This window comes from Brachionichthys hirsutus, unplaced genomic scaffold (genome assembly GCF_040956055.1).
Source record: "Brachionichthys hirsutus isolate HB-005 unplaced genomic scaffold, CSIRO-AGI_Bhir_v1 contig_723, whole genome shotgun sequence".
Classification (NCBI taxonomy): Eukaryota; Metazoa; Chordata; class Actinopteri; order Lophiiformes; family Brachionichthyidae; genus Brachionichthys; species Brachionichthys hirsutus.
This window is the reverse complement of record NW_027180336.1, coordinates 327,243-353,657: the sequence shown is the minus strand read 5'-3', so window position 1 is coordinate 353,657 and position 26,415 is coordinate 327,243. Positions and strand designations below refer to the sequence as shown.

The 26,415-nt window shown below is 45.4% G+C and overlaps 2 protein-coding genes across 2 annotated transcripts; one reads left to right on the top strand and one right to left on the bottom strand.

Moving 5' to 3' along the window:
- The first annotated feature begins 262 nt into the window (after window positions 1–262).
- LOC137913592 (protein RUFY3-like) lies at window positions 263–18,814 on the top strand. Its single transcript, XM_068757235.1, has 18 exons — window positions 263–632; window positions 10,490–10,663; window positions 10,982–11,099; window positions 11,272–11,373; window positions 11,450–11,573; window positions 11,747–11,811; window positions 12,395–12,460; window positions 12,537–12,606; window positions 12,701–12,787; window positions 13,261–13,344; window positions 13,495–13,662; window positions 14,436–14,533; window positions 15,578–15,697; window positions 16,158–16,281; window positions 16,358–16,443; window positions 16,537–16,564; window positions 16,757–16,834; window positions 17,771–18,814. Exons 1-18 carry the CDS (start codon window positions 383–385, stop codon window positions 17,912–17,914), a joined length of 1,986 nt encoding a protein of 661 aa, XP_068613336.1. The 5' UTR covers window positions 263–382; the 3' UTR covers window positions 17,915–18,814.
- Window positions 18,815–19,255: 441 nt separating this feature from the next.
- LOC137913593 (G-rich sequence factor 1-like) lies at window positions 19,256–23,838 on the bottom strand. Its single transcript, XM_068757236.1, has 10 exons — window positions 23,487–23,838; window positions 22,861–23,002; window positions 22,360–22,515; window positions 21,999–22,133; window positions 21,360–21,498; window positions 21,125–21,222; window positions 19,984–20,069; window positions 19,770–19,905; window positions 19,574–19,625; window positions 19,256–19,365 (listed from the first exon to the last, which is right to left on the bottom strand). Exons 1-9 carry the CDS (start codon window positions 23,703–23,705, stop codon window positions 19,576–19,578), a joined length of 1,161 nt encoding a protein of 386 aa, XP_068613337.1. The 5' UTR covers window positions 23,706–23,838; the 3' UTR covers window positions 19,256–19,365; window positions 19,574–19,575.
- Window positions 23,839–26,415: the final 2,577 nt, after the last annotated feature.

The window sequence follows — 26,415 nt, the reverse complement described above, 5'->3', positions numbered from 1 at the left end:
CTTGGGTAGCTCTGCGTTCTAGCTCCTCCAGGGTGACGTCAGCGCTGACAAACACAGGAACAGGCGGAGCTCCTGCCGCAATGCATCACGGGAGGAGCCCGGATCCGGCGCCACTCATCTCCCTTCTTGTGCAGTCTCTGGTTATGATCATGGGCGAAGATCGCTGACGTCGCAAAAGCTCTCTCGACATTGGCTAAAAGAAAACATGACCCAAAATGCTAACGAATAGCTATTTCCGGGTCAGACTTGTGGTGAAGTGATGACCGGAAACATTCCAGAGTAAACGAGCTGGTCTGCGCGATTCGGATTAGCGTCGCTGCCTTTGCTAGCCGCTCGTAGCTCGCTGTCCGCTGCCTGACAGCCTCTCGAGTCACATGAGAGGATGGCGGAGCCGCCTGGACCTGCTCCTCTCCCGTCATCTACCGAGGCTTCAGGCTCCAAGAGACACAATTCCTCCGGTGAAAACGGGCACGCTGACAGTCCGGAGGAGACTCTCTCTCCGACTTCGGTGATATATTTTAAGGAGGCTTTAAACTCATCGAACTTGATACATGGCAAGCCGGTGTCGCTCACGCCCTCCCCGCTTCGGCAGTATGACTTCAGGATTGAAAGAATTGAGTCAAAGCGCCGAAGTAAGTACAAATGAAGTCCTGGTTACCACGCTAGGTGACGTCATTCTACCCAAACTACTTGAACTTCTACGTTAGCTATATTGTTGTTAGCTGTTGGATGCTATTAGCTCCCTTCCGCTCATAAATATGGTTGATAACTCAGGATGGCTTGATTTACGTTAAGATTAGCTTTAACATAACCTTCATCGTCAGCCAATGGCCAATCTCAACTTTATTTGCAAGGCTGTCGAAACGACTCAAGCATCGGATAATCAGTTTATGTAAATATGTGGCAGCGAGCTTAACTGATGTCAACAAGACGCGCACCTCCCACTGCGACGCTGTCCTTCCGGTCACGTGATGTTTAGCTCTGGCTAGTTCTTAGCTAGCGTCACTTAATCCCTTTGTCCGTGTTAAAGTCTACTTTTGTCAGCTACGTTTAAAGCTTTCACACGCACAGGAAGATTAGCCTAATTACACTGACAATTAAAAGTTATTTTATATGATTTTATTTATATATATATATATATATGTTAAACCTTTCCGGTTCTGGTCTCCGAACCTTGGTTGGGAGACACCGGGGAGACGTCTTCTCCAGGGCCGGGGGGCAGCTCGTCCTCCGGGGTTAACCTCCCGACTTCTTCACGCTGGGGGAGAGGGCTGAATTGCAGCAATACAGGACGCCAGACGTGCTGAATTGCTGAAGCTACTTTATTCTATATTGCACTCAAAACAAGCCTCCCTTTTCCTCTATCGATATCTCCGTCTCTCTCCTCGTTCTGTCCCTCGCTTCCTAACACGCCCCCTCTCTCTCTCTCTCTCTTCCACTCACTTTCCTTTCGCTCCGGCTGCGCGCGCACACACACACACGCATCCACATCTCACAACACTACCCCCACCATGGACTGGCAACATGTAATAAAGCCATTCCATCCAACCAACTGGTACACAAGCTCTATACATTTAGGCCTAACACCTGAAGAGCTAGCAGTGTCCAAAGGGACTGTATAGGCCTATACAGATGGGCAGGTCACAATATGGCAACATGTCTTCAAAAATGGAAAGTGCAATCATGTAAAAGCATTGTTGCTTCATCTTTTTTTTTCTTTTGAACAATGAACACTGAAAAAGGTAATTTAGAAAACTAGACTAGAGTATATAAAAAAAATATATAAACCGTAAATCTCTAGTGCTGAAACATCTTCGGTAACTCATTCAGTGACCCAGTCTCCGTACCGGTTCGGTGCTCTGCGCTGACGTCTGGGCCGAGACACGCGATGAGTCTGATTGTGTGGCTCTCCCACCACACCCCCACCATGGTCAAGCATCACATGGGAAGGAGTGGATGGAAGAGACCCGAGCAAAAGGGAGTCGTGGGCAGGTGACGCGGACGGCCGGGCGTCCCTGGAGCTGTCACTGGAGACAGCAGAGAAAAGGCTGTGCAAGCCGAGGTCCTCGTCCGCTGGGTTGTTGTCGATAGCTGGCGGGACGATCTCAGCAGGTGTCCAGCCCTGGGCTTGATCCAGGGCCCAGGCGTTGTCCAGCGGCTCACGGCTGCGGTAGTGTTTCAGTTGATCATGATGGACGACTTTGACTCTGGCTCTGGGGCTCTTTTGAATCCGATAGACAAGATCGTCTAACTGGCCCATGACAAAGAATGGTCCTTCATAGGAGGGAAGGAACTTTTTGACTTTGTTTTTAACATGCCGTGTTCCTTTGATGAGGTACCACACTGCGTCTCCAACGTTGTAATGGGTGTGGCAAGCATTTTTGTCATATTGTCTTTTTGCACGCGTAACTGACTCACCGAGGGCTTCTCTGGTGATGTTATGAGCCAGCTCCAGCCGCTCGCGCATCTGTTGCACAAACTCTGGGGCTGAAGGTGCACGGTCACAGTCCGGGGGCAAACCAGCCACAAGGTCCACTGGCTCGCTTATCTCGCGGCCAAACATCATGTAGTTGGGTGTGAAACCGGTAGCACTGTGCTTGGTCGCTCTGTAGGCCATAACTGCATATGAGATCATCAGGTCCCAATCCCAATGACAGCGTTCAGCAGTTGCGGCCAGGATCTTTTGAAGGGTGGCGTTGAAACGTTCGACTTGGCCGTCAGACTGCGGTCTGAAAGGCGTCGTGTGAGTCTTCTCAATGCCGAACAGACGACACATCTCCTGAAATACCCCTGATTCAAAATTGCGCCCTTGGTCGCTGTGCAAAGAGTGAGGCATTCCGAAGCGACACGCCCATTCTGTTGCGACAACCTGCGCCACAGTCACTGCCTTTTCATCTGGAAGTGGAAACGCTTCCGTCCATTTTGTAAAGTAGTCCTGTATTACTAGCACATAACTGTTTTTGCGCTCTGTCTCATTGAGCGGGCCCATAATGTCCAGTGCAATGCGCTCCATGGGGGCCCCGACTCTGACTGTGCCCATGGGTGCTTGTGGAGTTTTGTGGGGTCTGGCTCTGCATGCGCAGTTAGTACAAGTCTGGCACCAGAGGGCGACATCTTCTCTCATGTGGTACCAGTAATATCTGGTCTGAAGCCTGACAACAGTCCTTTCAATACCAAAATGCCCACCTACTGGCCCCTCGTGCATGTGGCGCATAACATCAGGTTGCATTTTGCGAGGCAGAACAATTTGGGGATAGAACTGTGTGCCGTCTAAGCAGTAAAACCGACGAACCAGAACTCCATCTCTGAAATACAGCCTTTTCCATTGACTCCAGTATGTTTTGGTGGCTGGGCTGCATGGGGAGACTGTGGTCCAGGACGGGCGCTCACTGCTGGCCTCAAACCAAGCTCTGATTGGTGCAATGTCTATATCAGTGGCTTGGGCCTGGCGCAACTCCTCCATAGTCCAGCCAGGAAAAAGTGTTGTCTCGTTAGTGCTTGCCACATAAATAGTCTCTGTTTTGGGTTGGTTGTCTGCGCTTACCCCCACCGGACTCACAACCACGCTTGTTTGGGCTGTCTCCACCCCCACCGGACTCACAACCACGCTTGCTTGGTCTGTCTTCACCCCCACCGGACTCAGCAACAGGGAACTGGTAGCGGAGTCCAAATCACACTGGATAGCTTGGTGCCTGGTGGCCCTCGGCGGTGAGACGGGGTCCTGCAGATTACAAGGACAGGACTGGCGGCAGGGCCTGCGGGAGAGACTGTCAGCATTAGTGTGTAAACGACCAGGGCGATGAATGATCTCAAACTCATACTCCGCCAGCTTCTCCAGCCACCGGGCCAATTGTCCTTCTGGCTCCTTCATGCGCGTCAGCCAGCGCAGGCTGCTGTGGTCAGTACGTACTTTGAACGATCGGCCAAGCAGGTACTGTCGAAAATGTGATGTGAAATCAACAATGGCCAGCAGCTCACGTCTCGTAGCGCAATAGTTCTGTTCGGCTTTAGCTAGTTTGCGGCTGCCATATGCCAACACGCGTTCTGCTCCATCCTGCATCTGTGAGAGGACAGCACCAATGCCTGTGTCACTAGCATCTGTGTCCAGAATCAGTTCACCATGGTCCAGTGGATAGCCGAGGACAGGGGCTGCAGTGAGGCGTTGCTTGAGGGCGTCAAAGGCGGTTTGGTGTTCAGCGTGCCACTGGAAGCGTGCGTTCTTCTTTGTCAGGTTGTGTAATGGTTCGGCAATGGAGGCGAAATCTTTCACAAATCTCCTATAGTAGGATGCGAGACCGATAAACCGTCTCACCTCTTGGACTGATGTGGGAGCGGGCCAAGCTTGCACTTTCTCAACTTTCTTGGGATCAGTAGCCACACCGTGCTCGGATACAATGTGACCCAGATAGGAAACTTGGCGGCGAAACAGGCAGCATTTGGCTGGTTTAAGTTTGAGGTTTGCCTGTTTAAGCCTCTGGAAAACTTGGCCCAGTCGTTGCAGCATCTCAGGCCCATCCTTGGCCAGCACGATGATGTCGTCCAAGTAGACGAGGCAGGTCTCCCACTGCATGCCAGCCAGAACGCGGTCCATCAGACGTTGGAACGTCGCCGGCGCATTGCATAAGCCGAACGGCATGACATTCCACTCAAATAGTCCACTTCGCGTGCAAAAGGCAGCTGCACGACGAGCTCGTGGCGTTAGCTCTACTTGCCAATAACCGGAGGCCAGGTCCAAGGTGCTGAACCATTTGGCGTTGGCGAGAGTGTCCAGTGTGTCTTGGATACGGGGCAGCGGGTACGCGTCGGTGATGGTGCGTTCGTTGAGCGCCCTGTAATCAACACAAAGGCGGTAAGTTCCATCTTTCTTACGCACCATCACGATCGGTGAGGCCCAGCTGCTGTGGCTGCGGGTGGCGATGTCGTTTTGCAGGCCCTCACAGATCTGCTGGTCGGCGTGCTGCTGCTTTTCTCCAGCCATCCGACGCGGGGGCTGCTTCACTGGAGGTCCAGGCCGGGTGATGATGTCGTGCTGCACAAGACTGGTCCGGCCCAGATCACCAGCTCCCTTAGAAAAGACACTTTCATAGGCACATAGCAGGTTAGACAGTTCCATTTTTTCATGGGCACCAAGTTCTGCGGAACTCTGAGCATAGAGCTCCTGGAGGTGCTGGGGAACCGCAGGGGAACCAGCTGTAAAGTCCGCTGCAACAGGTTCACTGGATGGGAGCAGAACTTCGGCTGGCTGAAGGAGGCCTGCAATGGCGCCTTTTCTTATAGTGACAGCTTTGTTACCAGGGTTGAAAAGGCGTAGCGGGACAATGCTGGAGTGCTGAGCGTTGACCAGAACTCTTGCAATGAGGACTTTGTGCTTCTCCACGAAGCCTTTTGTGGGGCTGAGCATCATATCTCCGTGCGTAGTTTTGGTTTGCACAGTTCCTTTGACTAAGTACTCTTGTCCAGGTTCAACTATGACCGTTCTGGCTAGTCTCACAGCTCGCGACTTTGGGGCAGTCTCTGGGTGAAAGTAAGGCACTTCTTCCCCAAACAGGACGATACGATGCCCGCCAAAATCAAGGCGGGCTTCAGCTTGGGTCAGGAACGGGTGGCCAAGAAGTACTTCATTGCTCGCTACGTCTGCAACAAGGAAGTCCACTTCAAATTGACGGTTGTGAATATTGACAGGTATTTTGACCTCGCCAAGCACCGGCACGTCTCCAGGGCCCACCCCAAGCAAAGTCTCAACCCTGGATGACAGAAGCGGGGGTCTCATGTCCTGATGAACGGCATTATAATAGTGAAGGGGCAGCACACTCCTCCGCGCTCCACTGTCCAAGACTGCGCACACCTCTAGTTCACATATGCTCAGGCGGATGCTCATTTCACGGTTCTGGCCTTTAAGGTGGAGCACAGTGGAGCCTCCCGGGGGGGTGCTCGGCACAAAAGTCTTTGCATTTCTCAGAGGGGACAAGCACTGGCTTTGCTTATGACCCCAACGATTACAGTTATGGCAGCGGATATCATCCCTTTTAAAGTTCTTTTGATGCTTTGGCGTCTTTGTAAACGTGGACGGAACAAAGCTGCTGGGTAAGCGGCGGGCTGCAGGTGTAGCACTGGTTACTGTCTCTTTCTCATCACTTTCTCTGACAACAGCTGTGTGGGACCTCTGAGCAGTGAGGTTGCGGGCGGGCTGCATGGCACTAGTGACGTAGAATGCAGCTCTCTTTGTGGTTTCATGGCGGTGGGCTATCTCATAAGCTCTGGCTAGCGTAGCTGGACGTTTTTCCAACAGTCTTTGGACAAGCTCTGCATCGCCCAGGCCATTCGTGAATACTTCAACAGCTATAGCATCTTGTTCGGCCTCAGACCAATCACCATAAGCCACAGCTACTTTCCCATAAATATCGTCTCTGAACACATGAAGAGCCTCACCCGACTTGCGAACTCTTCGCCTCAGCTCCACCGCCACGACCGCTGCGTGATCTGAAGAGGGGCCGTATGCAGTTTCGAGTTCCTCCAGCAGGCGGCGGTAGTCCCATTTGGATGAGCGAGGGTTTCTGTAGACGATGGCGCCTGCAGCTCCCACAAGGTTAAATTTCAGCTGAATGGCCATTGTCTTTATTGACCAGTGATTCGCCTCGGCGCAGCCCTCAAACCTGTGCAGAAACTCTCTCCATGGCGTGCTGCCGTCATACTGGCCAGGATGGAGAGTGGGAACTCTCTCTCTGGAGTCGTAGTCCTCAACACTGTCTGATGGAGGAGACTGATGGGGCACATAGCGACTTTTATGTGGAGATAAATCATGGGAATGGCTCGATGGGGAATGTCCATGTTTAACCCTCTCTTCTGGGTATATCAGGGGGAGCGTGCTAGCATCTGGCTTGGAGGTAGCTGGTGTGCTATGCACAAAACTTCCCATGTGGGCACTGGCAAAGGGGTTTCTAGGGGAAAACTGAGCGGGACTGACAACGGGAGCGAACAGGTCTTCTCCATCAACACGTGCGTTGGCGTTAGCATTAGCGCTAGCGTTAGCGTTAGCGCAGGTTTCATCACACCGAAATGGGTTATAATGTTCGCATGATCTTCCGTCCGTGCGTCCGTAAGCTTCCAAAGAACGTCGTTCATTGTCTTGAGAAGTGGCTAGCGACATGAACGGGTTTGAATGATTTGTTTCTTGTCCGTAATAATCGGGAGGATAGCGAGAGGTCGCCATTGTCGTGCTAGCTTAGCTACGCTGCTATCACAGTTTATTGCAGTCACTCGGCTTCACTCGTCCTTTTATTTTGCTGCTCACCCCTCGTTTTGCAGCGTGAGGGTCCCTTCGTGGTCGCCAATGTTAAACCTTTCCGGTTCTGGTCTCCGAACCTTGGTTGGGAGACACCGGGGAGACGTCTTCTCCAGGGCCGGGGGGCAGCTCGTCCTCCGGGGTTAACCTCCCGACTTCTTCACGCTGGGGGAGAGGGCTGAATTGCAGCAATACAGGACGCCAGACGTGCTGAATTGCTGAAGCTACTTTATTCTATATTGCACTCAAAACAAGCCTCCCTTTTCCTCTATCGATATCTCCGTCTCTCTCCTCGTTCTGTCCCTCGCTTCCTAACACGCCCCCTCTCTCTCTCTCTCTCTTCCACTCACTTTCCTTTCGCTCCGGCTGCGCGCGCACACACACACACGCATCCACATCTCACAACATATATATATATAATGTGAGTTCCTTCAGACTAACTTGTGTGTTCAGTGTTACCTTTGGCCTTGGGAGGTGTTGGTCGCTTTCACAAATTTTAGGTCATTTTATTTAGGAATGCACTAATCAATGAATGATAATGGGAAATTCCGGGTGTTGTATTTGTATTTGTGGGGAAAAAGGTAATGAAGCGCCATTGATCTCAAAGGTAGACATGATTGTCATTTACAATCCATGTTACGAGGAAAGGGTTGATCTGTTTCATCATTACCCCCCTCCCCCCCCTCACACACACACACACACACACACACACACACACACACACTCTTTTTTACGCATGCACCATCTCCTCACGTGACTCCGTGTTGCCTGACTGCACTGCTGTCAGCCATCTTGGTCAACACCCACCCAGTGCATTCACTGCGGTGCACAGGCAGTCCGATCAGGGAACTGGGGCTAAGCGGACCAGAGGGATGTGATTTTTCAGGAAGGTCCTCTTTTGTATTTTAAATCCGCGGTCTGCACAAAGGAAGACTGAAGCGGTGGCGAGAGCACGGTAGCCATTCTCAACAAGGAGGAGGGGAGGATGCAGACATAAAGAGGAGGAAAAGCGGCTTCCTTTCAAGCACCTGCTGAAACCAGCTGGCGGGCCCTTGATTCATTTGGTTCTGACGCTCTCGTTCCATCCTCTGACTTCCTGTTCTGTTTGACTGTGGATTTTTTTGGGGACCCTTTACTGGTACCGAAGCTACTGCGCTATTTCTCCATTGGTGGTGTCGGATTGGCCTCGCATCAGCTGAGTCATCATGTCTGATCTGACGCCTCAGAGCGAAACCCCGACGCCCACCACAGACAAGATCACCCAGGCGGCTCGGGAGACCATTTATCTCTGCAACTTTCGCGTGTCTGTCGATGGCGAGTGGCTTTGCCTTCGCGAGCTCAACGACATCTCCCTCACCCCGGACCCAGAGCCGGCCCATGAAGGTAATGCGAGAGGCTAGCTCAGCATCCATGTTCGTTGGCATAGTGATGCCTGCTAGGGCGTGGTGAGTCACAGTCCTGAGGCAGCATTCATTTTATCTAGTCAACTGTGCTAATGTGTCTCATTCCAGCTGTGGCTTGATCAGAGCCGACCGCTGGACACGTGAGAGTCGCACAGCAGGACGACCTGGCTAGTAAAAAAAAAAAAAAAAAAGGCAGGCGCGAGCAACAAAACAATCTGGACGTTGTTTTGTTTTGAGCGCCGCTTGGCTTCCAGTAAATCATGTTAGCTAGAGTACACCAGTTGATGTTACATTCTGTTTACTTTCTAATCTTAAGGAAAATGACAGCACAAAGGAAACACGCCTGTTGTTGATTTAGACTTTTATTTTTTTTACGTGAGACAGGAAGTGGCTGAATTCAGATATTTATATCTGGGTGTGAACCGGTGACTTGAATAGAAGAGATTTGTGCTTTAGTTTGATGGTTTTGCTTTTCAAAGAAAATATCTGCTGTCCTGTAAGACTTCAGTCCTCCTCGTCTCCTGCCACGCCTTCTTCCAGCGCGCAGCAGATGGATTTGGCAGGTTGTATACGAGGCAGCCGATGTCAGGAACCATTGGTATGATCCAAAGTGTCATATTTTGTGCTGCGTTTATTATTCTTGATTACAGAGTATTGATATTGACATTTTCAGACCAGTTCGGCTGTTTGTGCCCAAATCTAACACGACATTTATTTTGGAATGTCCCTTTCTCACACACGTCATTAGTTTTTATGGTTTTATTTTTGTGTAGTGGGTTCCGGATTGCTGTCTTAATTTGTTCTATTTATCTTTAATCATCATGATGAGTTCTATTAAAGGCAGAACAATTAGAAATGCAATGTAAAAAGCACGACGGACCAAATTTCATGCTGACTTTCTATTACTTTTTAACTGAAGTAATGCATCTGACTTCATCTGTCCATTTACTGGCTATAGAAATACTTGGTGTGACGTTGCTAGTACTATATTATTTCTTCCAGTGCTTGTATACTTGTGTCCTATTTGATTCAGGCAGCACCAGATGTTGACGCTTTCCATCCGGTATCTGCTATACTGCAACTATTTTTCTCTTAGAATACCCCCCCCCCCACCCCCCACACACACACATGTTTTTATTTGATCCTTTTTTTCTGTATCTGGCCAACGCTGAGAGGCAGCAGTCAGCATGTTTGGGTTCAGTATCTTGCTCAAGGATTTGTTGACTGGGACTCAAACTACTGACCCTCTGTTAAGTGGACAACATGCTGACTGGCACACAGGAGGATTGAACCTGCGACCTTGGAATTATTAGCGCTGCGCTCTAACCAGCCTGATTGAATACAAACTCAGCCTGACTGTACGGATGTATTAATAATTTAAACAAGATCATCTGCTAAAGGCCCTTTCAGCCTCTGTTAACTACTAACATACGAGATGGAGCAGGCATAAATGCATATATTCATCATTTTGATAATTGAGTGTTTGATTTATTAGATAAAGCCACGTCTTCCTAGCTGAACCCTTTTCTCTTTCCAAGCTTCCTGTTTGTTCTAAATCCATATTTAAATGTGTTTCATTTTGGCTGTTTTTTAGGTTTCACTTGCAGATTAAATCATTTTAACTTTTCCAACTTTCCAATGGAAACTTACTGGTTTTGTTTCTCCTTTTTCCAAATGAAAGCAAACCTCCTTTGTGGTTAAGTTATTTACTTTTGAATGCTTCCTGCTGTGACCCCATAACGGTTCATGTGTCATTACAAGGACCCTGAGGGCATTTATCTGTCTTTCTGTTGTCCTGTTTTAGATCCCAAGGATCCCATCGCGATTGAAAGGCTGAACCTGATGAACATGGCCAAACTGAGCATCAAGGGACTGATCGAGTCGGCGCTCAACCTCGGGCGCACGCTGGACTCTGATTACGCACCTCTCCAGCAGTTCTTTGTTGTGATGGAGCACTGTCTGAAACATGGGTTGAAAAGTATGCCGAGACCACGCTGCACTGTTGTTTGATTTTTGCAGGATCTTATGAGTCTACACAGATTGGAGATTGAAATTTGATGCTGCATAAAACTTATATTATAGTTCAGTCTCAGAATATTAATAAAATCCACGTACTGTATTTGTTTCATTTTGAGGATTTTTTTTGTAATTGAACAAACCAAGAAGAAGGCAGGTAAAAGGAATAAAAATGACTGATACAGTTACTGTCAATCTTTGTACACTGCTTTAAATTCATGTCAACTCTGAGTTAGTGACCATATCCCTATAAAATAATCTTTTTTTCCTCAATAATCAGCCAAGAAGACCTTCCTGGGGCAGAACAAGTCATTCTGGGGGGCGTTGGAGCTTGTTGAGAAGCTGACGCCTGAGGCGGGGGAGATCACCGCCAGTGTCAAAGACCTGCCAGGCCTAAAGTGAGTCCGGTCTGTCGATCCCTGAAAACCGCAGATTTCATCATAACCGAAGATTTTGTTGATGTCATTGCGCTTGACATTGCTGCGCACAAAACGGTTCCATGAGAAGATTTGATTGCAAGGGAGCGAGTCCTTTTGCCTGATGCTAACTGTGGCTCCCGTTTCGTTCCAGAACGCCTCTTGGAAGAGGTCGCGCCTGGTTACGACTGGCGTTGATGCAGAAGAAACTGTCGGACTACATGAAGACCATCATTAACAGAAAGGACCTGCTCAGGTTTGCTCCTACCATGCCACGTTGGGACTCGGCGGCATTTCAAATCAGTCTCTCTAACTCGGACTGTTCTCTGCAGTGAATTCTACGAGCCCAATGCGTTGATGATGGAGGAAGAAGGCGCCGTCATCGCCGGGCTGCTTGTTGGGCTAAACGTCATTGATGCCAACCTGTGCATGAAGGGAGAGGATCTGGACTCACAGGTGCTCGGTTGAAAACCTCTCGTGAAGTCGCGGTAGTACAGACTCAGACATTTATTGGGGATCTTCCAGAAGCAGCATGCAGTCATGTTATCTTTGCGCTTTTCCCTGGTTTGACATCAATGTTGCAGAATGGCTTGACTTGATATTGGTTTCTTGTTGAATTACTTCTGCAGGTCGGCGTGATTGACTTTTCAATGTACCTCAAGGATGGTGGACACAGCAGTAAGAGTGTCGAGGGGTGAGCGCCGCCTGCTGGTCTTTAACCTCAGTGTTTCCATCCGGCAGCGTCGGTCTGGAGGAGCGCTGGGAATTGGATTCTTTTTTCTTTTATCGATGTATTAGTGTTCATTCCGAACACTGTGTTTAACTACGTACATGACAGCTGGTTGACTGGACCTACAAAATATGTCTGTCCAGTTAATGAGTTGGTCAGTTCGCGTTTCAGCTTCATACAGCAGAAACTAATCTTTCTATTTTCCTTTATTAATTTGGTTTAAAGACCAGAAGGTAATTTTCAAAAGCCTGTTAGAATATCCATCGTTACAGTTTTCATTCAGTGTATCATTTTGTCACAAAAAACCCCCCAAAGATATTAAATCTAAATTCCTCAAAATTAATTTGTGCTGTTTTTACTCCAACCTGCTAAATCCGGGCATTTTGACTCCAAATTTGTCAGAAAACCAAACAGAACAAAAATAGAGGTCTTTTACGGTGTTAGAGCCAATCATTGTTACAGCATGCAAAGCCGTGGCATCCATTTAAGGAAATATAACATGGCTTTCCAAAATAATCCGAGTGTCCTTCTCTGTCTGGTCCTTCAGCGACGGTCAGATCACAGCGATTCTCGATCAAAAGAATTACGTGGAAGAGCTCAACAGACATTTAAGGTTTGTCACAGTGACCGCCTGCCTTCAATCGTCTCACCTGGTTAAGTTGACTAACTGATGCCGTGTTTGTGTATAGTGCATCAGTAAACAACCTCCAGGCCAAGGTGGATGCTCTGGAAAAGTCCAACACGAAGCTAACAGAAGAGGTGAAGGGTCATCCAGAGCTCAACCGCACAGTGGGAATCTCACGTTTATTTAAAACTATCATTGGCCTTCCTGTCTCTTCTGTTGCCTCCGCAGCTCGCTGTGGCGAACAACAGGATCATCACTTTACAGGAAGATGTTGAAAGAGTGAAGGAGAGCTCGTACCAGCTGGAGTCCAGGAAGGTGAATGCATCATCACTCTTTTCTCTCTTTGAAACAGAAAGTAAAACTTTTTCTTGGGAATTGTCATCTAGACACTGTAAATTCCAAATTATTGTGCAGTAAATTTAATGGGAAGGTTTAGCTTTCTGAACACACGCTGTAAACAAATAAACAAATGTTTAGTTGATATGCAGTACATTAGCGACATACAGATTGTGCATGTATATATGTTTATGGTATTTAATCTATACGTTACTCTGTTGCTTATTTTCTGATTTAAAAAAAGAATAATAATCCAGGATGTTGATTTTTAAAATTCTTTCACCTTTAATAAAGCCGGATGTCATTGAGGTTAATAATCACTTTTGCCAAAGAGCCCACATATTAAGTAGATTTCCCTACGGCAGTACCTGAATGAAGTCAGAAAACTGTGTACAATATACATTTGTACTTGAATTAAAAACCTTTTTAACTGCATGTTTTCTTTCCTGCAGGCTATAAGAAGTGACTCGGCGCCAGACGGGCAGGTGCTGGGTGAAACTCGCAAGCAGCTCAAAGAGGAGACTCTGCTTCGATTGGTGCGTTTCATAGTTCGTACACGTTGCTTTTCTTCTCCAAGGTTGAAATAATATCATGTCATGTCAAGATGGGTGTCTTGCGTGTCCATTTATATAATGTCGGCGCTCTTCTGAAGCCTGCCTCCGAAGATCAAGATTTTCTCTGAGCAGGACGTGGAGAAGGAGCTGGAGGTGCAGATCGGGATGAAGCAAGAGATGGAGCTGTCCATGAAGATGCTGGAGAAAGACATCTGTGAGAAGCAGGACGCCCTGGTTGAGCTCCGACAGCAGCTGGAAGACCTTCGTGTCATCAATCAACAGCTCAGCCACAAGTCACAGGTAGAGGTGGCGTCTGCTCCCCCCGACTCCCATCCAAGTCTGCAGCGTGCTGACCACTTTATTACCGGCTGTTGTGCCTGCTTTACGGAACATAACTTCAAAATGTAATCCCCTTACTCGAGTTCATTCTATGAAAGCTTGGTCCTAAGCAGCATTTGCTGTGTCTTAACTGTGTCTACATAGAGACAGATGGTCCTAGTTTAACGCCGACTCTGAGTTACGACGGGCTTTCCCAAATTTCTGTGTTTAGCAAGGAATCGCTGTTACGACAATCGGAATACACTGGCTGTGGAGTTGTGTGTACGTACACACCAGCATGTGCAGGTATAAACATTTTGTGTGGTCAAAAATAATAATATATTTGCATAAGTTTAGGTCATTTATACGTATGTCGACCAAGTTGTCGTAAACGGGGGTTTCATTTAACGACAAAATCGTTACGCCGTTAAGTGAGGACCAGCTATAATGTAAGTTTTAAGGTTTTACTGCTTTAAATTATATTTGTTTTAAATAGCATGACTTTTGTCTTAAAACAGCTTTTCATTTAAAAAATATTTTTTACAGTTGTGACCATAATTCACACTTCAGTTCATCTGATGTGTATCAGACGTGGGTTTTACGTGGTTTCTACCTGAAAGATTTTAAACTAAACATCATTTATAGTAATGTTTTAATTGTTTCCACAATTACTTATTTTTGTTTGAGCTGTCCCTTGTCTAGTGTGTGTGTGTGTGTCCTTTCGGTTCACTGAAATGGCTCCTGCTTCTCATCAGAGCGTCGATGCCGGCTCTAAACAGAAAGGTGAAGCCATCGCTCGCCTGGAGGACAAGATAAGCCAGATGACGGGGACCGTCAAACAGATGGAGACCAGGTGAGGACACTTCTCCACACTCACCAGAGATTATTATTAAATGATATACCCATAAAAAAAAAAAAACATTGTCTTGTTTTTCCCTTCTCCACCGTCCTTGTCTTTATTCTTTTCTTCTCATTCATCTTTTGAATCGTTGAATTAGTGAGAAACATTTGGTGAAGCAGGCCAGAAACCTGAACTCGGCAGCAGGGAAGCTGCTGCAGCTGCAGTAGCAGCTTCTCCCTTTGATAAACCTCAATATTACATACAACCCTGCCTAATCTACAAATAATCAAACTAGGACGTTACCTTTTCTGTACGATGCTCCTTTGTTGTTGAAAATAAAACCATTTTCCCACAACCTCCTGCAGTGATTCTCCAGCATCAGCTTCGGGTAGCGTGGAGTACTCGTGTTCTCTGACCGATGTACATTTACCACAGCGGATTTCTACTTTTGTTTGGTGGACATTTCTTTCAGATTAATGCTTTCTGGCAAAGGCTAACATGAGAAGACATCAGAACTCCCACTGTGGACAGTCTTAATAGACCGATGTGTTCATGAACGCATCCGGGTTGTATGGGTGGTTGTGGTCTTACTGGAATGTTGTTCCAAAGAATTCGGCCCCTCCCGGAGCGTGCGCTTTAACATTCTCGACGAATAAAGACGGACAGAATACAAAAATTCAGGCTATGAATTAATGTAGGGACTGATGTCCAGTGTTGTCATCTGGTGATCTAAGGTCTAGTGTAGGCCAGGAGCAAAACCAGCCAAGAAGAGCAAAACTAACTTCTTAATTTTGAATTGTATGTGAACATAACATTGGTGTAAACTGTCGTAACCACTAGGCTAATAAAACATTAAACAAGCAGCGCCTGCTTCATCTTCTTTGGTTTTCCTGTTGTCCTCATCAAGTTCCCGTCCTCAGACTCCTGATCCTTTTAATTATTTTTGTATTTAATTTTCCTCTTTCCAACCATGTTTCTATTTTTCATTCAGTTTTCAATGTACCATAAGTTTACACGCACCCCCCCCCCCCCCCCCCCCCCCCTCCCCCAAACTAGATGCAAACAAGCTGAGCGAGAGCGGGATCTGGCTTTGGAGGCCAACCGGCTCTTCAAACAGGACTTTGGAGACAAAATCGAAAGTCTGCAGGTAGAGGTGGCACAGCTGAGGAAACACAGGTAAGGACTGGCTCAATGGTGACGTGCTTTTAATTTGAAGGTTAAGGCCGGTAGAGCTGAAAACCACACATTCATTCAAGGCAGGGTGTGGAAACCCAGATTTGGTTAGGTTTATACTTTCATTCACAGCAAAACAATATCTGTAAGAAAGAGGTCAAGGTCGTGTTCATGACCCTTCCAAAGGGGACATAGAGGGGTAAATGCTCCCCTCCCCTGTTTACATCTACTCAAAAGCGCTGGACATAATTACATGAAGCATCTGTTCTTTCAGCAGGTGTTTGTGAGTGCTGTGTTTACTTGAAAGACTGATATTTAAATTCTCACAGACACTTCAGCCCCTCTGGAAGAACAACCCTCTATCAAAAGATCATATGAATTCTGCATGTCTGCCTTTTTAAAATATATTTATTTATGGAGTTTGATTATTGTGTTCACGGTTCAGTTGTTTGGTTTGTTTCAGGTCTAATCTGGAGCTGGAGCTGCGTAAGGAGCGCGTGAGGAGGAGCGAGCAGCAGTTCAATGTCTCGTACAGACAGCAGAGCAATCCTCAGAGGGCGAGTCGACACCGGGAGAACAAGCCAAATGTAAGCCTGCGGCCATAAACATGCTCTGTGAAAGATAACTCTGACCTCACTTAACCTGTGTGCATTTCATCAACAGACGCTCCCAGAGTCCCCGTTAGACAAAAGGGAGGATGAGCGGTCACACCCAGAAGCAGAGGACAAAACAAGTCTGAGCTCCAGCCTGTAAGTAGTTTCAAGAACTGCGACTTCCAGTCAAAATTAAATCATTTTAGACTGTTCTCCTTTCATATCCGTCTATTTATCTCATTCTCTAAGGTCTCTGTCACAGTGTGAGGATGAACAGGTGAGGTCGAAGGTCAAAAATAAAATGTCTGTCTTCATAGGCCTGTTTATTATTTGATTTAGTTATAAATTGGAGTAATAAATAGGGGTTAAAGGTTAGATGAGTTAAATGAAGTCATTGCTGTCACACGCCACTCGTATTAGGATATTCCAACAATCCTATAATTCATAAAGTTGACACAATTTTCTGCAGGCCGAGTCGTACGTGGAGATCAGTCAGCCTTCTGTCTGTACGATGTGTGAGGATGACGACTCGCTCCTGAAGACGAAGGTATGAGGATGGGATATGATTCTGAGCCGGGTTGAATTAAGTTTAGAAAATGGAACGGCACTAAAAATCAGGAGAGGGTATTAGTTCTAGTCGTTACATCAACTTAGAGATGTTTTTACCATTCATTCATTCATTTTCCAACCGCTTATTCCGTCATCGGGTCGCGGGCCAAGCTGGAGCCAATCCCAGCAGTCAATGGGCGAGAGGCGGGGTACACCCTGGACAAGCCGCCAGTTCATCGCAGGGCAACACAGAGACATACAACCAGCCACACACACACTCATACCTACGGGCGATTTAGTGTCACCAATCAGCCTAGGCTGCATGTCTTTGGTGGTGGGAGGAAGCCGGAGAACCCGGAGAGAACCCACGCAGGCACGGGGAGAACATGCAAACTCCTCACAGAATGGCCACAAGTCGGAGACTAACCTGCGACCATCTCGCTGTGAGGCAACAGTGCTTACCACTGGTCTTCAATTATCAAATGACGGTCAAGATTGTTTAAATGATGTTTCCAGTAACGTTAGAGAACACCTCTCCTCCCACGATTTAACCCTTTCATCATCCATTGTGCCAGCAAAGCTCGAACCAACAGTTGGTCCAAACTAAAATGTGCCGCTCCAACATATCTAACTATTAATTCGTTAGCTAGTGAAAAGCGTGATTTAGTCATTGTCTCGCTACGGTATAGATATTATACAGATATTATCCTGCTAATGGGCTAAACTATAAATGATAGGCAGATGTTAGCCTGACTCAGTAGGTTATTACAAAATAATTGCATCATTAAATGATGTAATTATCTGATTTATTGGAGCGTTTGAGTTGGAGAAATGCCCTGATTTTACTTCAGACTTAATGAATGAAAACATGTTCTAATATTTTATGCAGAAAAGTCAAAGTGTTTGAGGTTGATTTGGGGTTTTCTTTCTGCAGAAGCAGTGTAAGAACTGCCACGGGGTTTTCTGTGAGAGCTGCGTGTGCAACGAGCTTCCTTTGCCTTCCTCCATCCTCCCGGAGACCGTGTGCACCGCCTGCTTCTCCCTGTTACTGCAACAATACGCCTCGACACCGCCATGAAATAACATTTTAGTGCAAGACACGCTGAGCAGACGTGAGGAAACCAGAGACACTGGTTTGCACAACTGGCACTACAAAAAGGCACTTTCAGACTTGATGTCTCGAGTCGTTTTAAGCGTTGTGGTTTCTGAAGTTGCAATATTTGACTTTATGTAGTAAAGTCCAAACACAAATGTCAGGTGCCATTGAGAGCTCATTGGATACAGACTTTCATTTTGCAAATGCAAGTGTTGCCAACATGCCTGCTTTCTGGCTTTAAGTATGTGTTCTGCTGCTGAAATCTGAATGAGCCGCCAGATTCATCTCATGAAGTTATGCGTTTGTTTTTCTCAATGCCAACTTGGGTGGATTATTGATCGAAATGTCAACTGACTATGTTTTGACCTCAATTTTAAGATGAAAAAGGAAAAACTGGACTTATTTTGTATTATGATTCTATAATTTTAAACCCAGTAAAGACTCCGGCCGTGCAGAGTCTTTACTGGGTTAACTTTACAAGCCAAACGGTTGTTATACTAATTTAGCTGGGCAGCTTCATGTTTACAGCCCAGCTGGAAGAGGCTTCTCTAAGTTTGCATAGCTCGATATTCGGAGCAGAATATTTCCTTACTGTTGCATTTCCTGTTTTCATATCAGAGGCTGATTCGTCAGGGCAGAAGTTAAATGATAAACTCTACAGATCCTTGTCTCTTATAGCTACGCTGCTTTTCTGCATTGTAATGTTTTTAATGCATGGCTGGTTTGAGGTGGGCATACCTTTGCATCACTACAACAGATGTTTTTAGGTTTTCATGATTAATATGAGGAATAATTAGGAGCGCTATACAAGCAGCTAAACATTTAGTTAGCGTTGTAGCTAAACAGATGAAAATGCTTTGATGAATAAAAAACATGTTACTGGTGTGACTCGAGTCCTTAAATCTGGATTTTATTTCGCTGTTCTATTGACCTCAGGCCTTTTAACTTCAATGCCTAGAAGAGCCGCTGCCAGTCAGCCCCGATGAGCCTCGTCCTCCTATAATCCATATTAGTAATTTAAGCTTCCATTATGATAAAATTCTGCAAGTTAGAGACAAAAAAAAGCACCTGACCTCAACTGGTTCTGATTTAGGAACCTTAGAAACAGCTGTAACCACTGATATACGCTAGGGTGCATATCAGCCCGTCTCCGTCCCATCTATGCCGCTTTATAACAAAGCTTTCGTATATTGTGATAGTATTCACCTTTGCTAATAATTTTAGACGACCTCCACTAAAATTGAGTATTAAATACTTTAGAAGTTGCCTACGCTGATCTTGACTTGCAATGAACTCTGTTCTTGGAAGAAGACAATGGAGACATTTTTCAATCACTTATTTACTGTTTGATGTACAAGTTCATTTTGGATACAATAGGCCTGTTTATGTATCTGGCAGCGGATGTGTGTCTTCATCTGCAGGGGAACACACACCTGGAGGAGAATTAAGTGCAAGTGTAAAAGAAAAACAGGAGAAAAAAATGAGCAGTAATCTTTGTTCAGTTCCGGTAAAATGAAATTACTTTTACTGATTTAAAAAAACAGTTTGCACATCTGTCTCTTTCTTGGAAATAAGAAATATCAACCTCAAAAATATTCACAATGCTGACAGATGAGCACAATCGAATTTTGCATTTCTCACCTTCAATCAGATTGTGGTTCAGAATTCAGGAATAAGTTGATATACCTCTCTCCTACAAATTAAGATATGGTTCAAACGTCAGTGACAAATAAACAGCAATAATAAAACATTTGTGTTGTAAAACGTTACGATAAGAGGTGCGAGACGATCCGTAGCATTAAATCTGATACTTACAGCGCTTTAACTACTAACTCACCCATGTACTCTTTGTCTCTGGACATGGCCGCTGCGGCGTCCTCGTGGCAGTTGAAGTAAACGTTGGCCTGTCCGCTCACCCTGCCATTAGGCCTGCATTCAATCAGGATACTAGACAGGAGCAGAGGAGAGAAAAACTGCAAGAGAACAATCACATTAGAAGAACCCACAAAGTAACCAGCATCATCTGTATTTTTAATGTTTGTTTTTCTTACCTTCACAATATCTTCTCCAGACACACAGAATGGAAGTCCACTCATCCGGATGCAATGAGGGGACAGGGGTGAGTTCCGAGAGGATCCTAATGGAGCAGAGATCAGTTTAAAGAGAAGTAAACACATTTGGGTGTCTGTAAAGAATCCCTCCTCAGCATGCGCACGCACACACACACACACACCAGAATTGTCAATGCATCGCTTTTCATTTATCCCCCCCCCAAACTGCTGGAGGTATGAATTACTCATTTACCGTATTTTTTGGACCATAAAGTGCACCTTATTAATAGGTGCAACATCAATGAACGCGTCTATTTTCATACAAAAGGCGCACCGGGTTTTAAGGCGCATTAAGTCAAACGAAACAGTCAGATAAGTCAAACTTTATTCAACTTATTCTCAAGATGAAACTCGCCCGGCGTCGCCTCCCTGTCTTGGTGAATGTGTGTTCGCCTTCTGTCATCCAAAGCTCCCACGCAGCTCACAGTTTAACGCTGAACGGTTGGAGTTCTTTGGTTAATCCACCCGGGATGATGATGATGATGAACTCCGAGTTAGTTTGCTTCACTTGGGTTTAGACAGTATCGATGAGATCGGCGCGCACGGAGTCGCAGATCGCAGGAGATGAGTTGCTGCAGGTCTTCTTGCTTCCTCCACTTCCTCCATTGATTCATTAATGCTGGATTCTCTCGCCGCTGCTCTATTCCCGTGTTCTGCTGCGGGACCGACAGCCTCGAGTTGGAAATCTGCTTCGTCAGCATGTCTCTTAACACCGGTACGTATCACTCCGTGAGGCTCCTGACTATAATACTATGTTGAAGGACAGCACCGGTACGTATCACTCAGCGAGGCTCCTGACTACAGCAGCCGTAACGCTCCGACAGTCCATCTAGCGGTGCGGCTTCGTCGCTTACCAAAGTCGTACTAAAACATTTGGACTGATTTTTGAGCGCCGTGCGCCACATAAAAGACGCACGGTCGGGTTTTGAGAAAATTAAAGGATTTTAAGTGCGCCTTATGGTCCGTAAAATACAGTCATTTTTATATATATATATATATCAAATTAAGCAGCTCTTTTTGTGACGGACTCCAAAGTCAGTTTACAAATTCCTAAAATAACCAGTTTGGGGGTTGGTCCTACTGTTGGCAGATGGAACGCTGGTGGGATGACGCGCTGGATGCTTCTGCCTAAACCAAAATGAAATCTCCTCAAGTGTGCTGGGAAACGCCTCGATGTATCTGCGAATAGCGACAACAGGCGATAAACAACAAAATAAGAGATTGCAAGCAGGAAGGAACAGTTTGATGGTATTGGAAGAGTGTGACAATCCGCTTCCTCTGGAGAAGGGCCTCACAGAGCTCGTGCAGCATCCCACCTGTTTCCGATGACCTCTCTGTCTCTCTTCAGAGCTTCATTAGCTTGTTCTTGAGAGGAAAACTGGACAAAGGCCACTCCAGAGTTTCTTCCTGCGAAGTCTTCGATGATAGTGATCCCATTCTCCACTATATCCAGGCCTTAAACACACAGAACTGAGCTTTTACTTTGGCACTAAAGAAAAAAAAAACCTTCACCTGTACATTTCTCTTCCTCCCTTTGCTCATCCTATTTTTCCTAAGTGCACATCAAATATTTGTCTCCAAAAACTTTGTACACAAAATCATGTCTTTTTTTTATATCCTTTCATTAAATCATCAACTACAGCAGGAATGGATCAAATTCATCCAAAGAAATCTAATTGATTGGTTGTTCGGTTAATCGCCTTTTTGAGCAGTAGAAAGTATTGCGCTTTGTACCCTTTTACTGCACCTTTACATTCTACTCCGCGTCAGACACAATTAATGCGCACTTTACTCCACTATACAGTTCTTGGTCAACTTAAGTAGCTATTTTAATGTAATCCCTTTGCATCAAATAAGAACCGACACTTTCAATTTCAATTTCTGAAAAACGTCAAGATGTAAACTGTATGTGTGTGTGTGTGTGTGTGTATATATATATATATAAAATAGTTAACCTGTTAAAAACTGGGCAATGTCTTCCTTGGTGTTGTCGTAGGTGAAACCTCTGAATCGGACCACCCCGTCATTACGAGCAGTCCGGGCGTCGCTCCTCAGGACGTTTTCAGCATCACTGTCCGTCATCTCAAACACTGCAAACGAGGCGGAGCATGAGCGCCGGGGTCCTCCACATTTTCGCTTTTAAGACTCAAACATCAAGATTTCTCAGTAGATGTTCAAGACCGTATCTAATATCCGAGTACAAATATCTGATGTTTATTTTGTAAATTGTTTTCAAACCCATCCCGACAACGGGGTGGAAAGAGCTCAATATGCTTTTGGAGTTCAGCCTTCCACAGATGAGAGAACAACACAAACCTTCGACGTAGCGCGGCCCGAGGTACCGTCTGTGCATCTCCAGAGCTTTGTCGACATCCTCGCCGTGCTCCATCTCAATAAAGGCCACTCCAGAGGGCTTCCCCTGATGGTTGACAGTGAGATGAATTCCCTTCGCCCCGCCACGGATCCTACAGTCTGAGGGGGGGGGGGGAATACATCAGAAAATAAATATTTTTGTTTGTCCCCAATCAGGACAGCAAACATTGCCGACTTGCATGTTGATGGCATAGATAAAGTAAACAGTGAGGCAGGGTGTTTAGCAGTTAATGATCTTTAATGTCAAATATACCATTATTAGAAAGTGACTACATATTTAATAGCAATATTTAAAGAAATAAAAAAAACCATTCAATTAAAAACACAAACGTATGCCACGAAAGGTAAGTTAAAAGACATCTGTGACTAGCAAACGCATGACAATAACATTTCATTCAGTTTGTAGTTTACTATGATTAAGAAGAGCCCAATTCCAACACGTACCTGAGAAGAATTGCAGCAGGTCCTCCTCCGAACACGACCATGGTAAACCCTTCGCCTGCACCATGTGCACCTTCTGCTCAGGTTCCAGGTCAGACGCATAGCTGGACAGTGGAGGATATTCATTCTCACTCGTTTCCCCTGACTGGAAGACAAATGTCTTGATGACAATCTTCGTACTCATCCATGTTTACCACTGGTGGAATAATAACTGCACCTATGTGAAGTATTTCAGCACAATAAATACTGTACATAAAAAAGTCAGAATCTCTGCATTTCATGTCACTTTTTTTTTTACTCTCTCTCCACTACAAGGAGCTACTTTAGTGTTCATTTCATTACAATTATATTTTTTACTAGCTACTATACCGATTAGGATCGTTATGTAAAAACGGAAATGCCTTTGCAGGGTTTGTTTCACGTATTGTAAACATTTTTGGATCAGAGTTAGTATTTATCAGTAGATCCTGAATTTTTATACACAAAAAAACCACATTGAACTATCTTGGGCTATCTTACCTAATATTCTCTAGCTGAGGTCTTATACAGACGATTCTCGTTACTGGTTCTGATTGATGATACATTAAGCAGGCCCATAGTTAATTCCCCATGTAGTACATTTGACTTACCTTGGTGCAAAAGCTGAACTGGCTGGCTTTCCACGCCGACAGAAGCTGGCGGGGTCTCTGCAGACAAACTGTCCGGGTCGTTGACGTCCATGCCCGCTGCTCGGCGAAACTCCACCGGCCGCTCAACACGCTGTTTCCGGCTCGAAATCGTGTTGAAAGCGTGTGCTGCCTAACTGCGACACCCCGCTGCAGTAACAACAGACATTTATGAGCGGACATTTCAGCGTCCAAAGTGCGCTAAATAAAAGGCAGCCGTCTTTCTGTCCGGACCTCGGAATCCCTCTGGGCCTACTTGGCGTTGGTTTTTAGCGGCTTCGTATGAGTTTGGGGAGCTGAGATGATTCACGCGAGGCGGCCAAGGGCATTCATTGATGGACATCAAGCTAACAGGAAACGCATTCAACTTCCGGGTACGTCACTTCCGTCTTTTAGGTGCGTCATTCTACCACGTGCGACAACTGAAGGGATTTATTTCATGTCGGTTCATTAGACTGAGGAATAATAACAATCTCAGCTGTTATAATTTAATTTAACAAAATATTATTATTTCAAAAATATTTTATTTTCTTTTACATAGATTTTAGGATCCATACAATTTTTATTTTTTAATGACAACATAATATTAACAATTTATAAGAAAAAATCAGAGGTTTTCTTTAAGCTTTTCTTTTGTCCAGTGTAGTTACATTTGCATTCTGAGAAGTATTGCAGCGTTTAAATGTATAACATCCCGGTTAAAACGGGTTATATATCGGAATATTCGTAGTATTTTCAGCTTCCTGGTTATTACGGTAATTTCATTTTAAATAAAAGGCTGTATGAGTAAAAAGGATTGCGAGTAATCTGCTTTTCTCTCTGAGGGAAGCCCAATTTCTCTTTCTCCCTCTGCTCTTCTTTATACTTTTTTTTAACTGCCCCTTATTCCTCCAGTGCATAATTCCTATCATGTTGAAAGACTTCAAGTTTTCATCTGCGAACATAATAAGAATCAAGACTAACCAGAGGGAGACATAGCAAGAAAACACATCCTCTAAATACTGACAACAATAATCACATTCATGTTCAAATGAAATACAACGCTATTTAAGACAAATACATATGTATAGAATGAGGGGGGCAAGACATAAGGATGGAGTTGCTTCTACAATAGCTGAAATTGGTTCAAGTTCACAAAGCCTCTGAGAAACAGTGAAATATGCCTCTCATTAAGTAAATTTCTTTTTTAATTATTGATTACAGACCTAGATTGATTAGAAAACCAGTAAAATAAACAAATTAAGCTGTGCAACTTTTCATTGCAATAATATAACATTCACGTAATGACTGTAAGTGTGGTGCGTGTTCACGGTGGGACTACTGCACCTTAAACCATCATCATGTTCATTAACATCTGAGCCAGCGCATGCATTAACAGTGCTGTAATGAAGAGGAGAGCCAGACAGGGGACAGCGATGGACCGTAGTGTTACATTTTGATGACGCAACTATGCCAATGACGTAGAAGCCTGGTCTTCCAACTTCCTCTTCTAAGCACCTGTCTTTACTCTGTGGAGGTATTTAGCTGTGACTGACATCTTTGTGTCCTCATCATGGTTCCCATTGGCTAATGGGACGCACATGTACTTATGGCTGTCCCGGATGTCTGGTGTCCCACCCTCTGAGTCTAGAAGCTCCACCACTTCCGTCCTGGTCATCTTCCGTGTCCTTCCCACCATGTGGACACATTTTTCCAAACCAAATGACATTCTGATATCCTCGTTGTAGATCCTTGTGGATTTTTCAGTTAGTATTTTGTTCTTTGGGCAGAACTTAATGTTGTTCATGTGTAGGTGGAGGCCGATGATAACTAGATTACCGTACACTGAATCAGTATCCTTATCTTATTTTTGTAATGACCTGGCCAGTTAGGTTCAAGCCTATGCAGAACAGCAGTGGGGATCATTGACTACCTTGGTATTGTGCCATACTTGATAGGGATTTGTACAACAGCCTTGGATTTGGCCTCCAGTGTTGTTTTCCACAGCCACGTTGAGGTTGTGAAGATTATGACTGAACTGTTTGCCTTGTACAGAACTTGACAGCCTCAAAATGATAGCAATGTCTGAAGTAGACACGAGACGCACCAATCCCCATCTGCTGTTTGACATCGTGAGCAATTGACTCGAAATTATGCTCAGACTAGTCTTAAGTATGAAAAATATAAATGTGATCAATTTGTATTTTTAGTGCAAATGTTTAGGAGGAATGCAAACCTACTCTGCATGAATTAGATGTTGCACCAGCACTCAACAATGTCAGTTAATGATCACATCTTTACTGGTGTTGCTTTGTGATTTAAAGCACAACATGAACTGTTATTAGCAAACCAAGAATCACTTAACTTGTTCTACATTTGAACACATCAAGGCGTAAACTGGCATTCACCCCTTACAAGCTGTGTACGCTGATTGATGCCTCACTAATGTATCTCACAGCAACCACTCTAAAATTATACAAACTTTAAGAACCTGCTATTGTGATCCGTAGAAATTCAATTCATTCTAAAGATCTGATCTGACACATTTCCTCAATGAACTTAGTGTTAATAAATTGCATGGAAATGCTACTGAATCCTGCTTGAAATCAAGTATGCAATCAAGTCAACACAGTATGAGAAGTGAACCTGATGAATCGTGATGATTAACATTAAGCATCTCTGATCTCAGAACGGCTTAATCTGGGTCGCGGGATCTACTGGAGCCTTTTGCAGCAGTCTACGGGCGAGAGGCGGGGGCACACCCTGGACGAGCCGCCAGTTCATCGCAGGGCCACACATAGACAGACTATCATTCATGCAAACATTCACACCTATGGACAATTCAGCATGGCCAATTCGCCTAATTTGCATGGCTTTGGTGGTGGGAGGAAGCCGGAGAACCCGGAGAGAACAC